The sequence below is a fragment of the Myxocyprinus asiaticus genome, chromosome 5 (assembly GCF_019703515.2).
Source record: "Myxocyprinus asiaticus isolate MX2 ecotype Aquarium Trade chromosome 5, UBuf_Myxa_2, whole genome shotgun sequence".
In the NCBI taxonomy this organism is placed as follows: Eukaryota; Metazoa; Chordata; class Actinopteri; order Cypriniformes; family Catostomidae; genus Myxocyprinus; species Myxocyprinus asiaticus.
In genome coordinates, this window is record NC_059348.1 from 19631053 (window position 1) to 19652426 (window position 21374).

Sequence of the window (21374 nt, forward strand, 5' to 3'; positions counted from 1 at the left end):
TACATATACATATATACATATATATATATATATATATATATATATATATATATATATATATATATATATATATATAATTATTATTATTATTATTATTATTATTATTATTATTATTATTTTAAAGTTAAATAACTAATCGCGTGAGTAAGTTATAATGTATAAACTAATGTGTCAACATAATTGCAGCTGACAAAACAAAACCTAAATGAGCCCGAGCAAAAATGACTTCGTGCACGTGCGCGTCGCGCGCCTGGCCGGTGGCGAGCACTAGCAAACTGTCGGGTCTGGCACTAGTAGCTGCGCTGTGCTCGTACACTTGCGGGGTGCAGTCGCGAGCAAAACGAAGCAATGGATCGTCAGCCCTTTCCCGAATAGCACTGCAGCAAAAGCTATTTTTACAGATCAAACTGTGTTGTTGGCGACAGTAATCTGTAAAGCGATTGAGAGCTGTAGTTCAGCAGAACTGCTTCAGTAAAAACACTTTTCCACATTCGTGCAGCATTAATGGTAATGCATGCAACGAATCCATCCAGAGTCAGTGATGGGTAAACACACATTTACCTTCAGTTTACACTCTTCACTCTGTCTTTTAAACCTTAAACTACACATGTTTGAAGAAATTGTTTCAAATTATATTGGTTCCTCTTAGTTTGCTAGCGAGTTGTTTTGTTTTAAGTCATTTTAAGTAAGTTAGCATTGTAGGTGGCTAGCCGAAAAGCGTTTCTGACTTTATTAACTTTTCTCTCTTTTACAGGTGTAATGATCGAAGAGATCCTCAAGCCTGCCAGGTACATAGAGAAGTATTTTACCCTCAAAAGTAGTTATATATTTGGGAGAGAAGCCGAAATTGTGGATTAGCCGGCTGTAGCTCACTTGTAGTATAACACTAGTGCTCACAGGCCTAGTTCCTGCTAGCTAACTGAAACTAAGACATACATTACAAATACGTATATAGCGTTCAGTTTTCAATATTTGGCAAAATTATTGTCTAGTTTAACTAGACTGCTAGTTATATAGTTCAGTAATGGTTTGTCTAGAGGGCTTACATCTCTATGCAAATGACGTATTTAGCTTGCTAGCTCGTTTTGAAGTGAGCTACCCTAATTACATTTACCACTACCATTAGTAAATAAATTATAATGTTACATAAATTACCACTATCAGCTTGTGAACTCATCAGATATAGTGTCAAATGTTATTGTATATTGACTTAGTCAACAAAAACACAGATAAGGGTGCACTTAATCTAGTTCTAGTTTGTCAACATCCTCTTTTAATTCCTATCAGAAGTATCAGGTTTTACCTGCTTCAGTTGCTTTTATTTTTATTATTTCAATGGCTTTTAAAACCTTATGTAGTTATTTTCTCATTCATTGGAATTTGCAGTCTGTCAGATACCATTCAAAGGGTCACTCGGCAAATGACCATCGGCATGAGAAGATGCGAGACTCATCAGACTCCACACCACCAACTAAAATGCTGCGGCGATCGGACAGTCCAGACAAAAAGCACAGTGACGGAACACACAGCCAAACTACAGCACTGCACATTCATAGGCCCAGAGAGAGGGAGAGCGGTAAGAACATGAGCAAGAAGAGGTTGGACATGGATAATGTTGCCCTAATTCAGCAGTAACCCAACATCATATGGGGAAATGTCTTTATTTCTTAATTTTAATGTTTGTTAGTAAGGGCTTTGTGATGCCCTTATGTTCTAAACTTTGTTGTCCTCACATGCTATAATTCATGTGTTTCTCTAAAAGTTACAATGTTAGATCTCAACTTTTCAGAACAGAACTACCATAAGGATTTAGGATGGGTTGTTTGATTAAAGGAATAGTTCACCCAAAAATAAAAATAATCTCATATTTTACTCACCCTCATGCCATCCCAGATGTGTATGACTTTCTTTCTTCTGCAGAATGCAAATGAAGATTTTTAGAAGAATATTTCAGCTCTATTGGTCAATACAAAGCAAGTGAATGGTGACCAAAATATTGAAGCTCCAAAAAGCACATGAAGGCAGCATGAATTTAATCCATACAACTCCAGTGATTTGATCCATGTCTTCAGAAGCAATTTGATAGGTGTGGGTGAGAAACAGATTCATATTTAAGTCCTTTTTTTTTAACTAATAATCTCCATTTACAAACAGCCCCCCTATGCGTTCACTTCTATCCTAAGAGGAGTTTTTTTTTTGTTTTTTTTTTTCGTTATTTGCATTCTTCGTGCATATTGCCTCCTCCTGGGCAAGGAGGAGAATTTATAGTAAAAAGTACTTAAAAGTTGGAATTAAATTGAAAAATACTTTATTAACCCCAGCAGGGGGAAATTTCTTTGTCATAGTAGCAGCACATTAAATGCAGATGGTATAGGTGTTTCTCACCCACACCTATCATATTGCTTTTGAAGATATGGATATAACCACTGGAGTTGTTTGGATTAATTTGATGCTGCCTTATGTGCTTTTTGGAGATTCAAAGTTCACTTGAACTGAATGGGCCTACAAAGCTGAAATATTCTTCTAAAAACTTTGTGTCCTGCAGAAGAAAGTCATACACATCTTGGATGGCATGAGGGTGAGTAAATGATGAGAGAATCTTCATTTTTGGGTGAACTATTCCTTAAAATAAAGTTGAATCCATCAGACATGGATATGACAGGGTATTAAAATAAATTTTGAGGCTGTTGGGTTTGAGATGATTTGAGAAAACGTACTGATGTTGAACACATGCCTAAGGTAGTTAAAGTTCATGTAGTAAATATGATCGCCATACTTTATCAGGAAGTAAAACAAGCACATTATGCAAACAGAGAATACTCTCTCTGAGACATCTTGCGCTCTATTCACGCTATTCTACTTCCTGTTGTTGCCACAAGCATGAGGCTGCAGCAGGTGCACAGTGCTGTTTTTCTTGTAATCCTGACTATTCAGAGGCCCTATACTATACTTTGCTATAGAGCCTATAGCATCACTTTTATGGCTGTTTTTTAATTGTCTTTTGGTTCTGTTGCTAGTTTTCTTATACCATACTTTAACATGGGTATTCTCAGATTACTTGGCAGTCTTTTTTAACTGAACAAAAATGTGAAAATCACAAAGCCTATTAAGCCATGTGTAGTGTCTTGTTGGTCATATAACTAGTCTGTGGAAACTGTAGCTCATCCTGTCATAAGGCCATGTTTCCAAAGCTCAGTCACTGGACTGTAATCTCTAGCTGCTCAGTGTGTTAAACAGAAGTACAGAAGCCTGACTATAGGTATTATTTCAATAAAATTGTTTAATATTCTGTGAAAGGCTTCGGAGTTTCATAAGCTTGGTAGTTTTTTTCAAATCTTGTTAATGTTTCAGGCATCAGTTCTTCTCCACAAGAAAACTCCCATCATGTCTCGAGCTCTCACCCTCATCAGAACAGAACTTCAGAGATAGTAAGTCAACTTAAATTTTCTTTGACTGTATGGATGTAGAGAACTATGTATTTCCAAAATCGACTAGCCGGTGGATTGACTGAAAGTCTAGTCAGTGTTAAAGGTGTACTCTGTTGTTTTTTTTATTTTTTTTTTTTTACTAATTGCTAAACTTTTAAATAGAAAGTAATAGTTCAGTAAAGGGGTGGGTGATAGAGCGGTTAAATTGATTTACCGGCAAAAATGTGTCAACAGACAACAGTTTTTGAGTATCATTCCTGTTGTGGTTATGCAGAATGCCACATCATGATAGGGAATGCGCAATCCAATCAGAGGTTATAATTATTGTATTATTTTTATCCATCAATACAAAAACGTGAAAGGAATAATGTACAGTCAGCTGGTTGTTATCGCAGAATAAACCCCTTCAGGGTGAAGCAAGACCCCTCTTTGCATAGGGGTCCTGATCAACCTATCAGGGTTTATTTTGCAATAACAACGGGCTGACTGTACATTCTTGCTTATTACACGGCTACTAGCCAAATACATGAACATAAAATATTGATTTGCATTGAAATTATATAATTTAAGAAATTGCTGAACAGCTGAAATCCACCTCTGGTATGTGTCGGAGTTCTGTTGGTGTTTTTTCTGTGAAAATGGGCATGTGACTTCTCATTATCCAGACTATTACCAGACTACTTGCCAAATAAACAAATAAATGGACATGAAACATTGATTGAAATTATGTAATTATGTGAGAAGAAATAAATCGCTGAACAGCTGAATTCCACCTCTGGTTTGCGCTGGACTTCTGTGTATTTATTTTGTAATTAATAAATGTCTGACTGCTCCTTATGCATCTTATTACAAGAGTACTTGACAAATAAATAAATAAATGCACATGAAACATTGAGTTGAAATTATTTTATTAGTCTTCTAGTAGAAATGGCACAGTGATCAGAGAAGCAGATGAGCTCAGGATGAGCGGTTGTTACTGAAAAATATCAGACTGCTAGATGGCGCCATTGACAATCAAAATAGAGTATTCCAGAGAGCTGTGTAATAAATATTGTCATCGACCAAACATTTAAAGAATATTGCAATATACATTTTTGCCTATATTTCCCAGCCCTTGTAGAATAATTTTTTTTTGTTGTTTTTTTTTTAAATGATGTTTAAAAATTATTTTTACACAGTCTTGGAGAAAAAGATTATTCTACATATGGTGCTGAGTGCAAATTCTTGAGATCCTATAACTGTCTGATTATTACTTGTTTATAATCTCAATTATCCTGTTTGTGAATAGTGCATTTTTACAAAGACGTTGGTAACTGGGAACTTCTGTTTTTGCATGATGCTATATTTACACTGTTGGGTGTTAGCTCAACCTAAACACTCTTGTTACTGAGTGAACCTTTAAAGGGATAGTTCACCCAAAAATAAAAATTCTCATCATTTACTCACCCTCATGACATCCCAGATGTGTATGGCTTTCTTACTTTAGCTGAACACATTTGAAGAAAAATATCTTGGCTCAGTAGGTCCTTAAAATTCAAGTGGATGGTGATCTGACTTGAAGCTCCAAAAATCACAGGCATTCAGCAGGAACGTCATCCATACCGATCCAGCTGTTAAATTAATGTATTCTAAAGCAACATGGTTTTGGTTAGAAAAACATCAATATTTAAGTACTTTTTGAACTCTGAATCATCGCTTCCGGTCACCAGCGGCATGCGCTTGTGACGTAATCACGTTTACGTGAGAACTGACGTTGGTGCGACACACATGAAAGAGCAGCACTGTTTACAAGTGAGTAGAAGAAATGCTGTACAGAAGCTTTGTTGATTTGGATTTAGATCTGTAATTATCTGTTTCTTTACTCACAATGAGGGCTGTCATGATTATGAAATTTGGATGACGATTAATTGTCAAACAAATAATTGCGAATAAGCAGAGTAATTGTCAGTTTTATGGCTATGACGATTAATGTCTTTTAGGACTTACATGATTAATTGTCATATCTCTTAAGGTGCATGTGTGCTTCATACACATTAAGAAGTCATTTTTACATATTCAGCTTCAAATATATAAATCAAAAAATAAAATAGGGATATGTGATTTCCTTTTAAGACTTTGAAAACCAATGAATGACATTAAAAATATTTTAAATATCAAAATATATCTAAATACTTAATGTCTCTCTTTTTGCAAGATAAAAGTACTTAAATATTGATATTTTTCCGTGCCAAAAGCGATCATGTCACTTTAGAAGACATTCATTTAACAGCTGGAGTCGTATGGATGACGTTTATGCTGACTGTCTGTGATTTTTGGAGCTTCAAAAATTGGATCACCATCCACTTATTGAGCTAAGATTTCTTTCTATTTTTCTTCAAATGTGTTCTGGTGATGGGAAAAAGTCATACACACCTGGGATATCATGAGGGTGAGTAAATGATGAGAGAATTGTCATTACTGGGTGAACTATCCCTTTAAGAAAGCCCTGTATAACTTGGACACTAGACACCAGTCAGATGATTTCTTGTGATAGTGAACTGATATATGGTGATATTTAATGTTTTAGTGACATGTAGTGGATGCCAGGCAAAGCTTTTTAATAGGGTAACTTAATAAAAGGTTACAGTTGTCCTTTTTATTGCACAAAATTATCATAGTCCTAACAAACAAAGAGAAACCTGTGGATTATGCATAATAAGGGGAACAGTTTTCACAGCATGACGTGCAGATTGACTAATTGTCTTGTTCTTTTTTGCCGAAGGTGGTACATTTGTTACAAAAGATTGTAGTTTGATGACTATTACGGCAGTGCTTTCAATGCAATGAGTTAAGAGAGGGTTTTAGGTTGCTGACATCCCCTTTATGGTACCCCTGCTAAAATCAAAAACTCACTAATCGACTAGTCTGTTGTTGAATGACTAGTGGACAATCCTATTTCCTAACCCATTCCTATTTGCACTTCTTAAATGACAGTTACTTACACATTCACTTCCTGGGAGATTTCTCTACTCTGTCCATCTAAATTAACCCACATGTTTCCTGTCTGCTACAGCCTCGTGAGCCAGCAGATGACTGGTCAGAGCATATCAGTTCCTCTGGGAAAAAGTACTATTATAACTGCAGGACAGAGGTCTCTCAGTGGGAGAAACCTAAAGAATGGCAGGAGAGGTGATTTATTTTTGATTTCATGTTACTTATAACTGTCACAGCCTCTCTTCGGCCATCAACTGACCCCAAACATCCTGTCTGAACAGAGAACAGAGACCGAGAGAAGGTTCAAAGACTGTGGTTAACAGCTTTCCCAAAGACAGAGACTACAGACAAGAGGCAATGCAGGCCAGTGCCACAAGCGTCCTCAGTAGTACAAGTAAGTATTAGAACCTTCAGAAACACAGGCAGTTGTTTATTTGGTCCCTGCAAGGTCCAATTTACCACCTGGTATTAACATCCATCTCAGGTTATCTGATTTCAAGTGAAAAGCGCTAAATACAAGTGTAAACAGGATCCAAAGCAAAGATTATGATTGAATCACTCAAACCAGAAATTCATGTGACGACTTTGCATTTGTAGCAGTAGTGCAGTCTAGTGCATACATATGCAAGCATACACTGTATGCCTACCTATATATTTCTAAGGATTTTGCGTATGCTCACCTAAAATGAGTGATGATGTGAATGGGTGACAGAACAAGTAGGCTTTTGACCCAAAACTTTTCAATCTACTGAGGTGTTGGAGCAGCACCGTTGAGTGAATTGTGATTATTAAAAAAAAAAAAAAAAAAAAAATTATGTGTACAGATTCTCTCTAAAAGCACGCAGAGTAGCAGGAGCGGTTAAGTGACGGCACGGGAAAGATAGTCCAACTCAGCTGAGCAACCCATCAGATGCGATTGGATTTTTGCAAACCAATCATATTTTCAGTTTCAGTAAGAGGCGGGACATTTCTAGCATCTACAGTGAAATGCTTATGCGCCAGCAGCGCTGGAGTCACCATAATTTGTGCTTTAAATTTACTTGCTGTTAAATGTAAAAATATTTATGCTTTTAAATACAACTTATGCTAAAAAAAAACTATGTTAAATTATTGACTACACCCGTGTTTGTTTTAGATGATCTTTGCAGATGCTGTGCCAGTTAACTGAGTTGTCCCGTAATTATATCTAATGCTATTTTGTCAGCCTTTAATTGCTGTTAGTGGTGCCTTTTTTCTCAAGATATCAAATCATATCAATTTATATTTCTAAGTAGGAAAACAATTTCACTATACACAGAAAAACACAGTATAGTACACAAATAATACAAATTACCATTAATTCTTATATATATTTAATGATATACAATAGTGAACATCACTACACTCATATTATCTATGCAATGCCTAATAGTTTATTATGTATTATGTATGAATAAGTTTATTAATTAAGAGTAATTAAAAATTATTACCCATTTCACTAGAAATAGAAAGAACATTAGGCTAATGAAACCTATTAATTTAAATAGATATTTACAGACACCTTTATCATTACATTTATCAGACACCACTACACCACTAATTTGTAGTATAAACGTTAATGTGTTCTGATGCATCCTGGACAACAGCAAAGGGTTTGGGTTTTAGTTAGGTATGGGTTTAAAAGAAAATAACTTTCCAGTAAAAATTTTGGAAAAACCCATACTTGTATTCACAAGACTTCAGATCTTTGATATGCCAGGTATCTATATACAGCAACACAAATTATTCACTTTGGATTAAAGCATCTGCTAAATGAGTTAATGTAGATCATATAAGTTTGCTCTAGAATCTCAAATTCTGTCTTGACTAACCACTTTTGATCAGATCACATGAGATGGATGTTAAAGGAATAGTTCACCCAAAAATAAAAAATAAATCTCTCATTTCCTCACCCTCATGCCATCCCAGATGTGTGACTTTATTTTTTCTGCAGAAAACAAAATATTTTTGGCAAAATATCTCAGCTCTGAAGGTCCATACAATGCCAGTGAATAGTGATCAAAACTTTGAAGCTCCAAAAAGCGCATAAAGGCAGCCTAAAAGTAATCCATACCTCTCCAGTGGTTTAATCCATTTCTTCTGAGCCGATCTAATTGGTTGTGAGTGAAAACAGACCAAAAATGTAAGGTGTAAACGGGGCCAGGTGGTGTTAGACCACATTTATTAATAAAGTGGTTTTAGTAAGTAAAAATACAATTTCCTATGAGTTTGGTGTTTATAACTAGGGCTGCAACTAACGATTATTTTGATAATCTATTAATCTAACAATTATTAGAACAATTATATGACCATTCAGCGATTATTGCAACGATTAATCATTAGCTCTTAACTGATTATTCAGCTTGTTCCCGACATAAAAGTTTGTATTAAACGTGCTTACTAACAATAAAGAGGACAAAATCATCTTTTAAAAATACCTCTACACTGCGTGCCCAATTATTAGGCAAATTGTATTCCTCAGGATAAATTTTAATGTTGAACAAACACAATGCTCTCAGTCAATCCAAAATGTTACTGAACCTCACCTGAATGTTTAACAAAGAAAAATTGAGTTTTGTCTTTCTCAGGGGAATATATAAGTGTGCACAATTATTAGGCAACTATTAGTGTGCACAATTATTATTATTAGGTAATGAAGCTGCCTAATAATTATGCACATCTTGATATAAGGAGTTAGTCACTTTTGCCACACCCTCCCTCATTACACAAATGCATACCACCTGAAAAAGTTTATATGGTTTGGAGTTGGAAAATGTGCATGGAAATAATGATAAGATTAGAATACTCACTTGCCTAATAATTGGGCACGCAGTGTAAATGACTTTCATTGAATTAAAGGGAAAAATACTTTTCATTAAGTTTAATTCAGTAAAGAAATTCACTGCAAAAAATCCTATTTTCAAGTGTTTTTGTCTTGTTTTCCATTTAAAATTGTCTAAAAATCCTTAAAACATGATACATTTACTTGAGAAGGAAGGATCATATAAGATATTTAGACTTGCTTTAAGAGAAGTGTATTTTGTATATAAGTGTATTTTGTTTTTCACTTAGTTATACTTCTGCGAGTGCAGTAAAGACAAAATATACTTATATTCAAGATCTATTCTCTAAAAGCAAGTCTAAATATCTTATATGCTGCTTCTCAGGGGAATGCATCTTTTTTTATTATTTTTTTTTTAAGGATTTCTAGATATTTTAAAATATCAACATTCTCAGATAACAATTTTTTCTTCTGCAGTATAGCTGCTAAAGAAAATGCATATTGTTTTAAAGAAGTTTTAGATATTTATAATGGAAAACAAGCCAAAACAAAAACAAATCAAAAAGGTATTTTGTTGCAGTGTATAATGGCCCCCAAAAAATTGTTACCTGAGAATGTTCACTTCAATTCATCTTTAAATCACAAAAAAACAAACTCTCTCTTATTAATAAAGCTGCGTATTGCCAATTTTCTTAACGATAAGAAATGCACAGTGACATCTAGCTTCATTAAGCGTGTGCGCTCGAGCGTCCCCGTAACAAGAGTGTGCATCAGCCGGATGCAGTTTCAACCTCTTCTCCTTAGATCAGGGCATTCGCGCAACTCATAGAAGAGGTGCTGACCGGAGTTTTTAGTTATTTTACATGATCTGCTTCCATATTATTTGAACTTTAATAAAGATATAACGCATTAAATATAACTGCTTTTAAGATGTAACGCCGGGGTATTTCCTTTAAAGAGCTCCAGCTCCACTTATTCCACAGTGAGAGTGCTTCTGTATTTACTTATTTTGTATTTTTGCATTATAATTCCCTCATACTTTGCGATCTACATCACCGAAGCTGTGAAAGTTTAGAGTGCATCTGGACTGTGAGCTGTGTAATTCTTCCTCTCCTCAGTCAGGCGTGAGCTGCAGTGCTGCTCTTGTGCGTCATCATTAGAGTTTAATGTGATCTCATGTTACGTTAAATTAGATCAAATGACTATTCTACAATGAACATTTTTGTGGACAATTTTTTTATTTTCGACATTGTCAATAACATCGACTAATCATTTCAGCCCTATTTATAACACATTTGTCTTTGTTTCCCCTCAATCCTCTTTCTTCCAATCAGAATCAACTCTAGCGGAGAAGCCGATATCAAACTCCAGTTATTCTCAGCCTTCTTCCATAAACCCCTCCAGTACATCCAGCTCCTCTTCATCTTCCACGGTGCCTGTGTCTCCTGCCTTGCAGGCTTCAGCCTCCACTCTGCTCCAGGACCCAGCACTCCTCCGACAGCTGCTGCCTGCACTGCAAGCCACCCTGCAGATGAACCATGCCAATGCTGACATAAGCAAAATCAATGAAGGTAAGCTCGTCCAAGCGTAGTTTGTTCTGAATCCAAGGCTAATGACAACATGTAATGTGAGAGATTGAAGGGTGAGATTGATTTTACATTTTTTGTTTGCTTCTTTCTTGATTTTAAGAATAGTTTGCCAAATTTTGGCAGGTGACAACTACCGTTTAACTCCTGAAGAACCCAAATCTTTATTTTAAACTATTTTGGTTTTATAAATCTTTTCGCACTCAAGAGTTTTTAGCAGTCCTTCAACTTTTCTTGCTGCTGCTGCTGCCATTTTCTTTTCAAGGCTTTGCAAAATGTGCTATTGATCACATGTTTCAAGTGTCATTTTTTTCAAAGCAGAGCTTACCAAGTGTTACTCCATTGAGTAAGATCATGTTTACACCTGGCATTAAGATGCGTCTCAGGTGATCCGATCACATGATCATGCGAGACACATCGCTGTTTACACCTGGTCGCTTAAATGCGTCTCCTGTGACCACTTGTTTTCTGATTTCGAGGGGAGTTTCTCTGGTCTCTTATTTAATGACGACATTATCAATCACTATGTCAGTATGTTACTGCATGATATTAAACCACAAAAAAGTCATAAAGACGAAGAAAGCGTGAGGAAAAAACGGCACGCTATTTCTCTCAGATTCAGTTCAAATTCAATCAAGCACAAACGCATCATTTCAAGCAGAATTCTCTGTTGTTTTAGTATTAACCTGAGCTTCAGATGTGCGTGCTTGTCATCTGTGCCTCTGTATGTCAATATCAAACACACTGAAGTTACATGAAGTTCTCGTGCTTGTGTATGTATCTGCTTTTTCAGATTTAAAAAAAAAAAATTCCTATTTATTTTCTTATTTTCCCATTTATTTCCTTTAAAGCCGCTCATAACTGGCAAAGTTTAAACTGTTGATGTAGTGCAGCGGTTGATTGACAGGTGAGGGGTGGATCTACACTGTTGTCCAGGATGCATTCAGGCAGATTAGCATTTACACCTCATATGCAATGTAGTCACATGTGTTTTTGATGACAGATGTGATTTTTGTGATCCGATCACAAAATGTTTTGCACCCCATTTAGAGCTGTATTTAACACTGACCACTTGTAATCGAATCTTCCAAAATGCATCTTAATACCAGGTTTAAACGGGGCCTAAGTGTGTGGTCCGCCCTTGATCAAGAAGAGATGCTTCCTAGACCCTAGTTGAATGAGATGTGCTCCAAACAGGCTTCTGCTGAAATCACAGGGCTTTTGGTCTTTCAAGGGACGAATAGATTTCCTTGACATTCTTAAATTACCTCATTTCTTGCCTTTGATTTTTGTTGGTGAAGATGTCTGTAGTAAACAAAGAATAAGGCTCTATCCTAATGTATTCACTGAGCAGCAAATACTTGCTTAGGCCTACACCCAAACTGTTATAAATGTTGTGCTCTAGCTGTTTTTTGTTTTTGTATTATTTGGTAGTCTTGATACCTGTTTTTTGTGCACAATATGTGGCATTTTCTGTCCATTGAGAAAATGTATAATAAGCAGAAAATATTGCTTTTATGTTCACCGAAAGAGCCTTTCTCAGTTTGCTTTCAGTGTTTAGCACTGCTTTGATTATTTGTGTGTTTGTCTTTTTCTGCCTTTGTCTTTTTTCAAGTCCTCACAGCCGCTGTCACACAAGCTTCCTTGCAGTCTCTGCTTCATAAACTTCTCACTGCTGGACCGTCAACTTTCAACATCACTACTCTGCTTTCCCAAGCTGCTCAGCTGTCCACACAAGGTATTGCTGAAGTCCTAGTCATGACTTGTGTTACACCATTGTGTTAGTAATATTTAACATTCTCACACACACACACACACACACACACCCAGGACTATGGACACAAACATGTTTGTTCTTAAGGCTAAAGCTAGAAATGATCAGACCCCTGTGCAGAAACATGATATGTTTATTTAACCAAATTAGGATAGTAAATTCAGATATTTTAGCGTTTCATATTGCAGCTGTTCAAAAATAGGTGATCAACACATTTTAAAAAGGCGTTGCATTCTCACACAAGGGGCTTCATAAATAAAACTTGCCATAGATTTTATACTATAAGTGTGGGTAAGCACAAAAGTCAAATGTTGGGTACACAAAATTTTTCAGGTTTATAAAAAATGTATGTGCGCCAGAACCAACACAAAGTTCCCTATTTAAATTCCAGTTAGCAAAAGATTGTGTGTACATGCGCATGCTTTATTCCCCATTCCCCTCCCCATTCCAAGCATCCTGGAAAACCAAGGAAAAGTCATGGTAAATGAGAAAAATACCTAAATGTTCTGGAAAATAATTATTTATCCTGGAAAATACTTGTGTAATAAAACTATTTGTGTCACTAAAATATTTTGTAACGCCAAAACATGTTAACAATCGGGAATCAGCAAAGGTGTCAGATACTCAAATTTGTATTGTTTTGTCACAGCCTGCACATTGTGAAACATCAACAGTTGACTCATAAACGAATCCCTGTTACCATCAGCTGTCGTCTCTGCTTTGCTCTGACAAAATAGTTTAAGTATGGATATAGTGCAAAATGTAATTCTTTCATTCCAACATTGCTGATGTGTTAACTACAAAAATATATGAGTTGTATAATTTAGACAATGACGACGGTCAGACCGCTGATTTTTTTTTTCACATTAATTCACACCTGAAGGTGGTAGTGTGGTGATGCTTCCTGTATGACTTGGGATGTGAATTCATTTTCAGTAATTAAACAATCAGATTTCGCTATACCGCGGTTACCACATGTAGGGCCCAAAAATTTCCGCAGTGTGGAAAACACGGACAGAATCATATGTCCTATTATTATTCTTAAATGGCAAAAGGCTGCAATGTAATTAAATATATAATCAATGTGCTGCACACTCAAAAATATGTGAACCTTTTAATACACTAAAAACAAGCTTTTGTTTTTTCTGGAAGGGAAACAAACACAATTCCAAGCAGATTGCCTTGAATTAAAAATATCACGATCCAAGAAATCTTTGCAGTCGTTAAAAGTATGATTCCTCCATGGGGGGTCTGGGTAGCTCAGCAAGTAAAGAGGCTGACTACCACACCTGGAGTCGCAAGTTCGTCAAAGTTTCCTCCATATGATGTTTCGGGAAAGTCTCCCAAAGCAGCACATCCATTACCAATATTTTCTTCCTTCAGCTTATATTTTAATGCATTTTGAATTCAAATAATTGAAATAATAACAGTTAATATAGCCTAATATCAGCTGCATAGCATTACTTCTGATTGGATTTTTTTTTTTTTTTTTTGTGTGTGTGTGTGGGAAATTGCAATGTTTATACATCAGGTCTCAGGTGTTTACATTTTATCTGTTGCTAATTAAATGTATGGACTCTTGATTTCATTAGATAGTTACTGGGGTCCATAGTATAATTTATCTTATTTTTTGTTTCTAATGAACAGCTCAACAGTCCGGTCAGTCGCCCATGTCACTGGCATCAGATGCCTCTTCACCGAGGTCGTATCTGTCTCCTAGAGTCAGCACACCACAGACCAACGCTGTCTCTAAACCTCTGCACAGCTTAGCAACCCTCTTCTCTCAACCAAAGGTCAGTAGCAGCCAACAGTTATTTACTACTTTTTCTTTAGATGTGGAAACGAAAATGCGTCCAACATTTCATCTGGACATACATACTTGCATAAAAAAAAAAATTTATGTATGAATTTCATTACATAAATATTGAATATAAAATCAAGCAGCATCTGCAAACCCATGATTGCACATCAGCCATTTTTTCTCAATTATATCAGTTGAAATATAATTGAAAAAGTAAATCTGTTATAATCGTTATTATAATTACATCAGTTATGATCAGTATATATTTAATTATATTTTTATAACTTAAACTTACCAGACTTTTTTTTTGTGAACTGCTCTCTTTAAAATAAATGCTTCTTGGTGTAACCAATTTTAATCTAATGTAACACACATTTTTAGTGTCCGTATACTTTTTGGGATCTATGTGTTTAACCTCTCAGTGCACTATCAACACACATTTCAGATGCAAACAATCCCTCTTCAATTTCAGGTTACTGCATCAATTCAGAGATCAGGATCAACATCCCAGCAGTCAGCCAACTCTGACAAACAATTCAGTGATCCTCGTCTTCACAGGCAAATGTAATGATCATTTCTTTTAATCTTAACATTGTAAGAAAATAGCCTTTTTCATTTTTATTTTTTTTAATTTATTTTTTTATGATTAAAATCAGAAAACATGGGCCTGCTTCTTTGCAATCGTAAAATTTGTTTCAGCAATGACTGCTGTGTAAACATTTATTTGTTGACAATGTAGCAGCAGCCTATCAAAAGTTATGTTAGAGCACCATCTACCTGTTCAATGTGTAAGTGCAATCAAGGCTGGGTTTATATGTTTAAATACAGCTCTGGAAAAAAAATAAGAAACCACTGCAAAATTATCAGTTTCTCTGGATTTATAGGTGTGTGTTTGAGTAAAATGAACATTTTGTTTTATTCTATAAAGTACTGACAACTTTTCTCCCAAATTCCAAATAAAAATATTGTCATTTAGAGCATTTATTTGCAGAAATTTATTTGTCAAAATAACAAAAAAGTTGCATTGTTTTCAGACCTTGAATAATGTAAATAAAACAAGTTATATTCATTTTTAAACAACACAATACTAATGTTTTAACTTAGAAAGAGTTCAGAAATCAATATTTGGTGGAATAACCCTGATTTCCAATCACAGCTTTCATGCGTCTTGGCATGCTCTCTACCAGTGTTTCACATTGCTGTTGGGTGACTTTGTGCCACTCCTGGCATAAACATTCAAGCAGCTTGGCTTTGTTTGACGGCTTGTGGCCATCCATCTTCCTCTTGATCACATTCCAGAGGTTTTCAATTGGGGTTCAGGTCTGGAGATTTGGCTGGCCATGACAGGGTCTTGATCGGTGATCCTCTATCCACACCTTGATTGGCCTGGCTGTGTGACGGAGCATTGTCCTGCTGGATAAAACAATCCTCATAGTTGGGGAACATTGTCAGAGCTGAAGGAAGCAAGTTTTTTTTCCAGGATAACTTCGTACTTGGCTTGATTCTTGCATCCAAGATTCCAGCCTTGCTGAAGCACCCGCAGATCATCACGATCCTCCACCAAATTTCACAGTGGGTGCGAGACACTGTGGCTCTTTTCCAGCAGGACAATGTTCCATGCCACTCAGCCAGGTCAATCAAGGTGTGGATGGAGGACCACTGGATCAAGACCCTCTCATTGCCAGCCCAATCTCCAGACCTGGACCCCATTGAAAACCTCTGGAAAGTGATCAAGAATTTTTGCGCCAGGAGTGGCATAAAGTCACCCTACAGCAGTGTGAAAGACTGGTAGAGAGCATGCCAAGACGCATGAAAGCTGTGATTGAAATTCAGGGTTATTCCACCAAATATTGATTTCTGAACTCTTTCTACGTTAAAACATTAGTATTGTGTTGTTTAAAAATGAATATTAACTTGTTTGAACTTACTAAATTTGCATTATTTGAGGTCTTTTTTGTTATTTTGACTAGTTGTCATTTTCTGCAAATAAATGCTCTAAATGACAATATTTTTATTTGGAATTTGGGAGAAATGTTGTCAGTACTCAAACACACTCTAAATAGTAAATCCAGAGAAACTATCCAGAGATAATTTTGCAGTTCTCTCTCTCTCTCTCTCTCTCTCTCTCTCTCTCTATATATATATATATATATATATGCCCTTTGTGTTTTTACTGATTAAGAGGGTGAAGATGTTTCCCTATTGAATGATGAATGTGCTATTTTTGTTTTGTAGCAGTCAAGAGAGTATGTTGGGCTCTAATAGCAGTGCGGGTAGCAGCAGCCTCCCTGCCCCAGTCAGCACCCCTCGAACCCAGAGCACTTTCACTCCTTCTCTAGCATTGCACTTTGATGAAAATCTCATCAGACATGTTCAAGGCTGGCCTGCAGAACATGTAGAGAAGCAGGTGCAAGCATACTTTTATCAAATGTTAACAAGATCATGTAAAGCAGGTTTGAGATCTTCAATGATCAGACATCAGATATCTACAGTTGAAGTCAGAAGTATACATACACTTAGGTTGTTGTCATTAAAACTCAATTTTTAACCACTCCACAGATTTAATATTAGCAAACTATAGTTTTGGCAAGTCGTTTAGGACATCTACTTTGTGCATGACACAATACATTTTTCCAACAATTGTTTACAGACAGATTGTTTCACTTTTAATTGACTATATCACAATTCCAGTGGGTCATAATTAACTGTGCCTTTAAGCAGCTTGGAAAATTCCAGAAAATGCTGTCAAGCCTTTAGACAATTAGCCAATTAGCTTCTGATAGGAGGGGTACTGAATTGGAGGTGCACCTGTAGATTTATTTTAATGCCTACCTTCAAATTCAGTGCCTCTTTGCTTGACATCATGGGAAAATCAAAAGAAATCAGCCAAGACCTCAGAAAAAACTATTTTTGTTCCTCCACAATTCTGGTTCATCCTTGGGAGTAATTTCCAAACACCTGAAGGTATCACGTTTATCTGTACAAACAATAGTACGCAAGTATAAACACCATGTAACCACGCAGCCATCATACCGCTCAGGAAGGAGACGCATTCTGTCTCCTAGAGATGAACAGAGTTTGGTACGAAAAGTGCAAATCAATCCCAGAACAACAGCAATGGACCTTGAGAAGATGCTGGAGGAAACAGGTAGACAAGTATCTATATCCACAGTATAACGAGTTCTATATTGACATAACCTGAAAGGCTGCTCAGCAAGGAAGAAGCCACTGCTCCAAAACCGCCATAAAAAAGCCAGACTACAGTTTGCAAGTGCACATGGGGACAAAGATCTTACTTTATCAAGAAGTGTCCTGTGGTCTGATGAAACAAAAATGTAACTGTTTGGCCATAATGACCATTGTTATGTTTGGAGGAAAAAGGGTGAGGCTTGCAGGCCGAAGAACACCATCCCAACCGTGAAGCAAGGGGGTAACAGCATCATGTTGTGGGGGTGCTTTGCTGCAGGAGGGACTGGTGCCCTTCACAAAATAGATGGCATCATGAGGAAAGAAGCAACATCTCAAGATTTCAGCCAGAAAGTAAAAGCTTGGTCGCAAATGGGTCTTCCAAATGGACAATGACCCCAAGCATACCTCCAGAGTTGTGGTAAAATGGTTCAAGGACAACAAAGTCAAGGTATTGGAGTGGCCATCACAAAGCCCTGACCTCTATCTGATAGAACATTTGTGGGCAGAACTGAAAAAGCATGTGCGAGCAAGGAGGCCTACAAACCTCCAGCCAAAATTCCAGAAACTTATTGTGAGAAGCTTGTGGAAGGCAACCCAAAACATATCAGAATCAGCTTTATTGCCAAGTATGCTTACACGTACAAGGAATTTGTGTTGGTGACAGGAGCTTCCAGTGCACAACAATACAAAACAGCAACAAGACATAGATAATAATAAAAAAAATATTTAAAAATGTAATTTAAAAAAAAAAAAAAACATTTGAATAGAAAAAGTATATATAGAATACGCAAGACAATAATATATACATACAAATCTGTTCTATATATACAAATTTGCTATATACTGTGCAAGGGAATGTAATGGCAGAAGAGGTTGGATGAATATAAAAAGACTATACTGTGAATTGCACATGATTATTGTTCAGTGGGACAGTTTTAACTGTTCATGAGATGGATAGCAGGAAAAAATGTTCTTGTGCCTGACTGTTCTGGTGCTCTGAAGCGTCAGCCAGAAGGCAACAGTTCAAAAAAGTGGGGTCCAGAGTGATTTTTCCAGCCTTTTTCCTCACTCTGGAAGTGGTCAAAACATTTGGCCCAAGTTAAACAATTTAAAGGCAATGCTACCAAATACTAACAAAGTGTATGTAAACTTCTGACCCACTGGGAATGTGATGAAAGAAATAAAAGCTGAAATAAATAATTCTCTAATTCTGTGACATTTCACATTCTTAAAATAAAGTAGTGTTCCTAACGGACCTAAGACAGGGAATGTTTGCTATGATTAAATGTCAGGAATTGTGAAAAACTGAGTTTAAATGTATTTGGCTAAGGTGTATGTAAACTTCTGATTTCAACTGTGACTGTTTATTTTCTCTCTCAATTTCCTGTCAACCAGGTGTCACGGTTGTGTGAGGACATCCACAACATGGGAACCCTTTACATGTCAGAGATCTGCACTGAGCTTAAAAATCTTCGCTCGCTAGTGAGAGTGTGTGAAATCCAGGCCACATTGAGAGAGCAAAGGTCTGTAATGCGGATTGTGACTAAATCAAATATATTTCCATCTTGTGTCATCCAAGATTATCTTGGATTTGTTTCAGTATTGAAACTAAATAAGGAATATTTCATGAAGCTTAAAGTACTGTTTTCATTGTTTCCACACAGGATTCTGTTTTTGAGACAGCAGATCAAAGAACTTGATAAACTGAAGAATCAGAATTCCTTCATGGTTTGAGAGATCATGATGGAGCTCTTGGCACTCTCTTCAAATTAGTCCAGCCACTGGCTCTTGGGACCTCTGCTCTCCGCCGAGCTCTCAGAACTGCAGTTGAACTATTGGCTGTAGTGCCTGTAACAGGACTGAGAGAAGGAAGCTGACAAACGTGCTTATCAAGGCACAATAAAGTCCTGATATCATAAATTAATTTGAATATCCTTTGATGTACATCACTTCTCTATTCTCCAATCCACATGTGATAAGAGATATGTGCAGAGAAGCACTCTCCAACCCAGAGCAACCTTTGAGGAATCACACTGTACATTGGATCTGGTGATTCATGTGGTGGTTCTTCAAGGTTTTGCTTATTATGGATCCTAAAGTTCACTGTCACACTGAAGGTTTAATATACCTCCATCCTGCAGTGACTGACAGTGATTTTGAATAATGTCAGAAGGGCTGTCAGTGTACAAGGACATTTCCAGCTGTGGTGGCATTAACAAAGTGACCAACTGAAATAAACCCAATGTACTTCTGAGTATTCATTCTTAAACTTTAGGCATAATTTTCTGATTCTCAGCAGGATTAAATAGAACGTATAAGTGATCTTCCTTAAATCTCAACAAGCTTGTTTCACTAAGACAAACAAAAGCAGTGCTAAGGATTTCTGAATTGATGACAGGCACTTAAAAGCTTTTGCTGTTGTGGTAGATGCACATTTTACAAGATCATGACCCTGGTAAAATGGTTTGGTCACTATATGCCTCTATTGTCCCTGTTATGTACAGTTAACACATCTAACTTAGATTACTTTCATGCTGCACCCCAGCACTCTTGACTATTTTTGCATTATTGTTTTTGTATTAGTTTAGATTTGCTCAGCTGTACTTTAACTCCTCGATTTAAGTTAAGCCATTTCCTTATTTCCCAAGTTTAGGATGATGCAGTGAAAAGATTCTGTATTTCATTCATGAGCTAATGTTGCACATCAAAATTGCACCCTTCAAGAATGGAATGGGACCATGGGGCTGTGCAAGCTGGCCAGCGGGGGAGAATATGGAGAACCAGATCACGTTTTTCTCAGCTTTCACATAAAATATCAACAAGTTCTTTGAAAATTCAGTAAGCGTTTACTCAGTTTGTCAGTTTGTGTGTGACAAGAATGCAAAAAGGGGCATCCTTTTAGACGTTTGCATTCATAGTTTCTGATCTACTGTCCTTTCTGTCTTCACTGCCCTCCAGTGAGCAGTTTGAGCTTAGACCAATTTAAATGCTTTCCACTGTGTAAATGAAGGTCACTGTCAGACTAGAAATGGGTATGTTGCTTTGTACATTATGGTTTCTAAAAGTTACTGGAAATAAACATTTACCACATTATGTTTTGGTACTTGTTTGCTTTTGTCATTTGGCTGGTTTAATTAACTGTTCTGTAATTGACTTTTCTGAAAGACATTGAGAGATTCTAGAGTTTCCAATGTCCGCCCTCTTATGGGACAAAGATTAATTGCATGTGGAAAAAGACAATGCAGGGACCGAGGAAGTGTTTAGAATTCAATTTACAATGGTAAATAATAAAGAAGGCTTGCTAGTTATCAAAGTGGAATAGTTTTGCTAAAGTACAGGGGAATTTTTTTTCTTGGTATGCAAAACCCGGTTTGATTTGCTCTTGGAATTACATGTGCAAATTTGAATGTAGGAAGTTTAACAAGAAGGTAATTGATTACTTAACAGAATAGTTCACCCAAAAATGTAAATTCTCTCATAATTTACTCTAAATGTGTATGACTTTCTTTGTTCTGTCAAACACAAAGATTTTTAGAAGAATGTCTCCGCTCTGTAGGTCCATGCAGTGCAAGTGAATAGTGGCCAGAAAAATGAAGCTCCAGTAAGCATTTGAAGGCAGCATAAAAGTAATCCATACAACTTAAGGTGAAAGAGATCAATTTTTAAGTCCTGTTTTACCATAAATTCTCCTCCCTGCCCAGTAGGTGGCAATATGCATTAAGAATGTGAATAGCCGAAAAGAAAGTGAAAGTGGAGATTTATTGGAAAAAAGGACTTAAACCTAATCTGTTTCTCACCCACACCTATCATATTGCTTCTGAAG

General features: G+C 36.5%; 1 protein-coding gene across 3 annotated transcripts; it reads left to right on the forward strand.

Moving 5' to 3' along the window:
* The first annotated feature begins 284 nt into the window (after positions 1-284).
* LOC127441483 (WW domain-containing adapter protein with coiled-coil-like) lies at positions 285-20644 on the forward strand. 3 transcript variants are annotated; one of them, XM_051698980.1, is made up of 13 exons: positions 285-545; positions 755-788; positions 1387-1576; positions 3352-3428; positions 6481-6596; positions 6683-6795; positions 10536-10772; positions 12403-12525; positions 14209-14354; positions 14835-14926; positions 16598-16769; positions 18947-19074; positions 19216-20644. In XM_051698980.1, exons 1-13 carry the CDS (start codon positions 505-507, stop codon positions 19283-19285), a joined length of 1539 nt encoding a protein of 512 aa, XP_051554940.1. In that variant the 5' UTR covers positions 285-504; the 3' UTR covers positions 19286-20644. The 3 variants fall into 3 exon arrangements, with proteins under 3 accessions (XP_051554940.1, XP_051554941.1, XP_051554942.1); XM_051698981.1 differs by having other exon boundaries at positions 16601-16769; XM_051698982.1 differs by lacking the exon at positions 12403-12525.
* The last annotated feature ends 730 nt before the right edge of the window (positions 20645-21374 follow it).

What these genes read in the sequence shown, in the direction of transcription:
- LOC127441483 (XM_051698980.1), top strand. Translation starts at nt 505, where the DNA reads ATGGTAATGCATGCAACGAATCCATCCAGAGTCAGTGATGG. An exon ending in TGCTCAGCTGTCCACACAAG is followed by an intron (nt 12,526 to 14,208) that starts GTATTGCTGAAG and finishes TCTAATGAACAG; the next exon opens with CTCAACAGTCCGGTCAGTCG. An exon ending in GCCACATTGAGAGAGCAAAG is followed by an intron (nt 19,075 to 19,215) that starts GTCTGTAATGCG and finishes GTTTCCACACAG; the next exon opens with GATTCTGTTTTTGAGACAGC.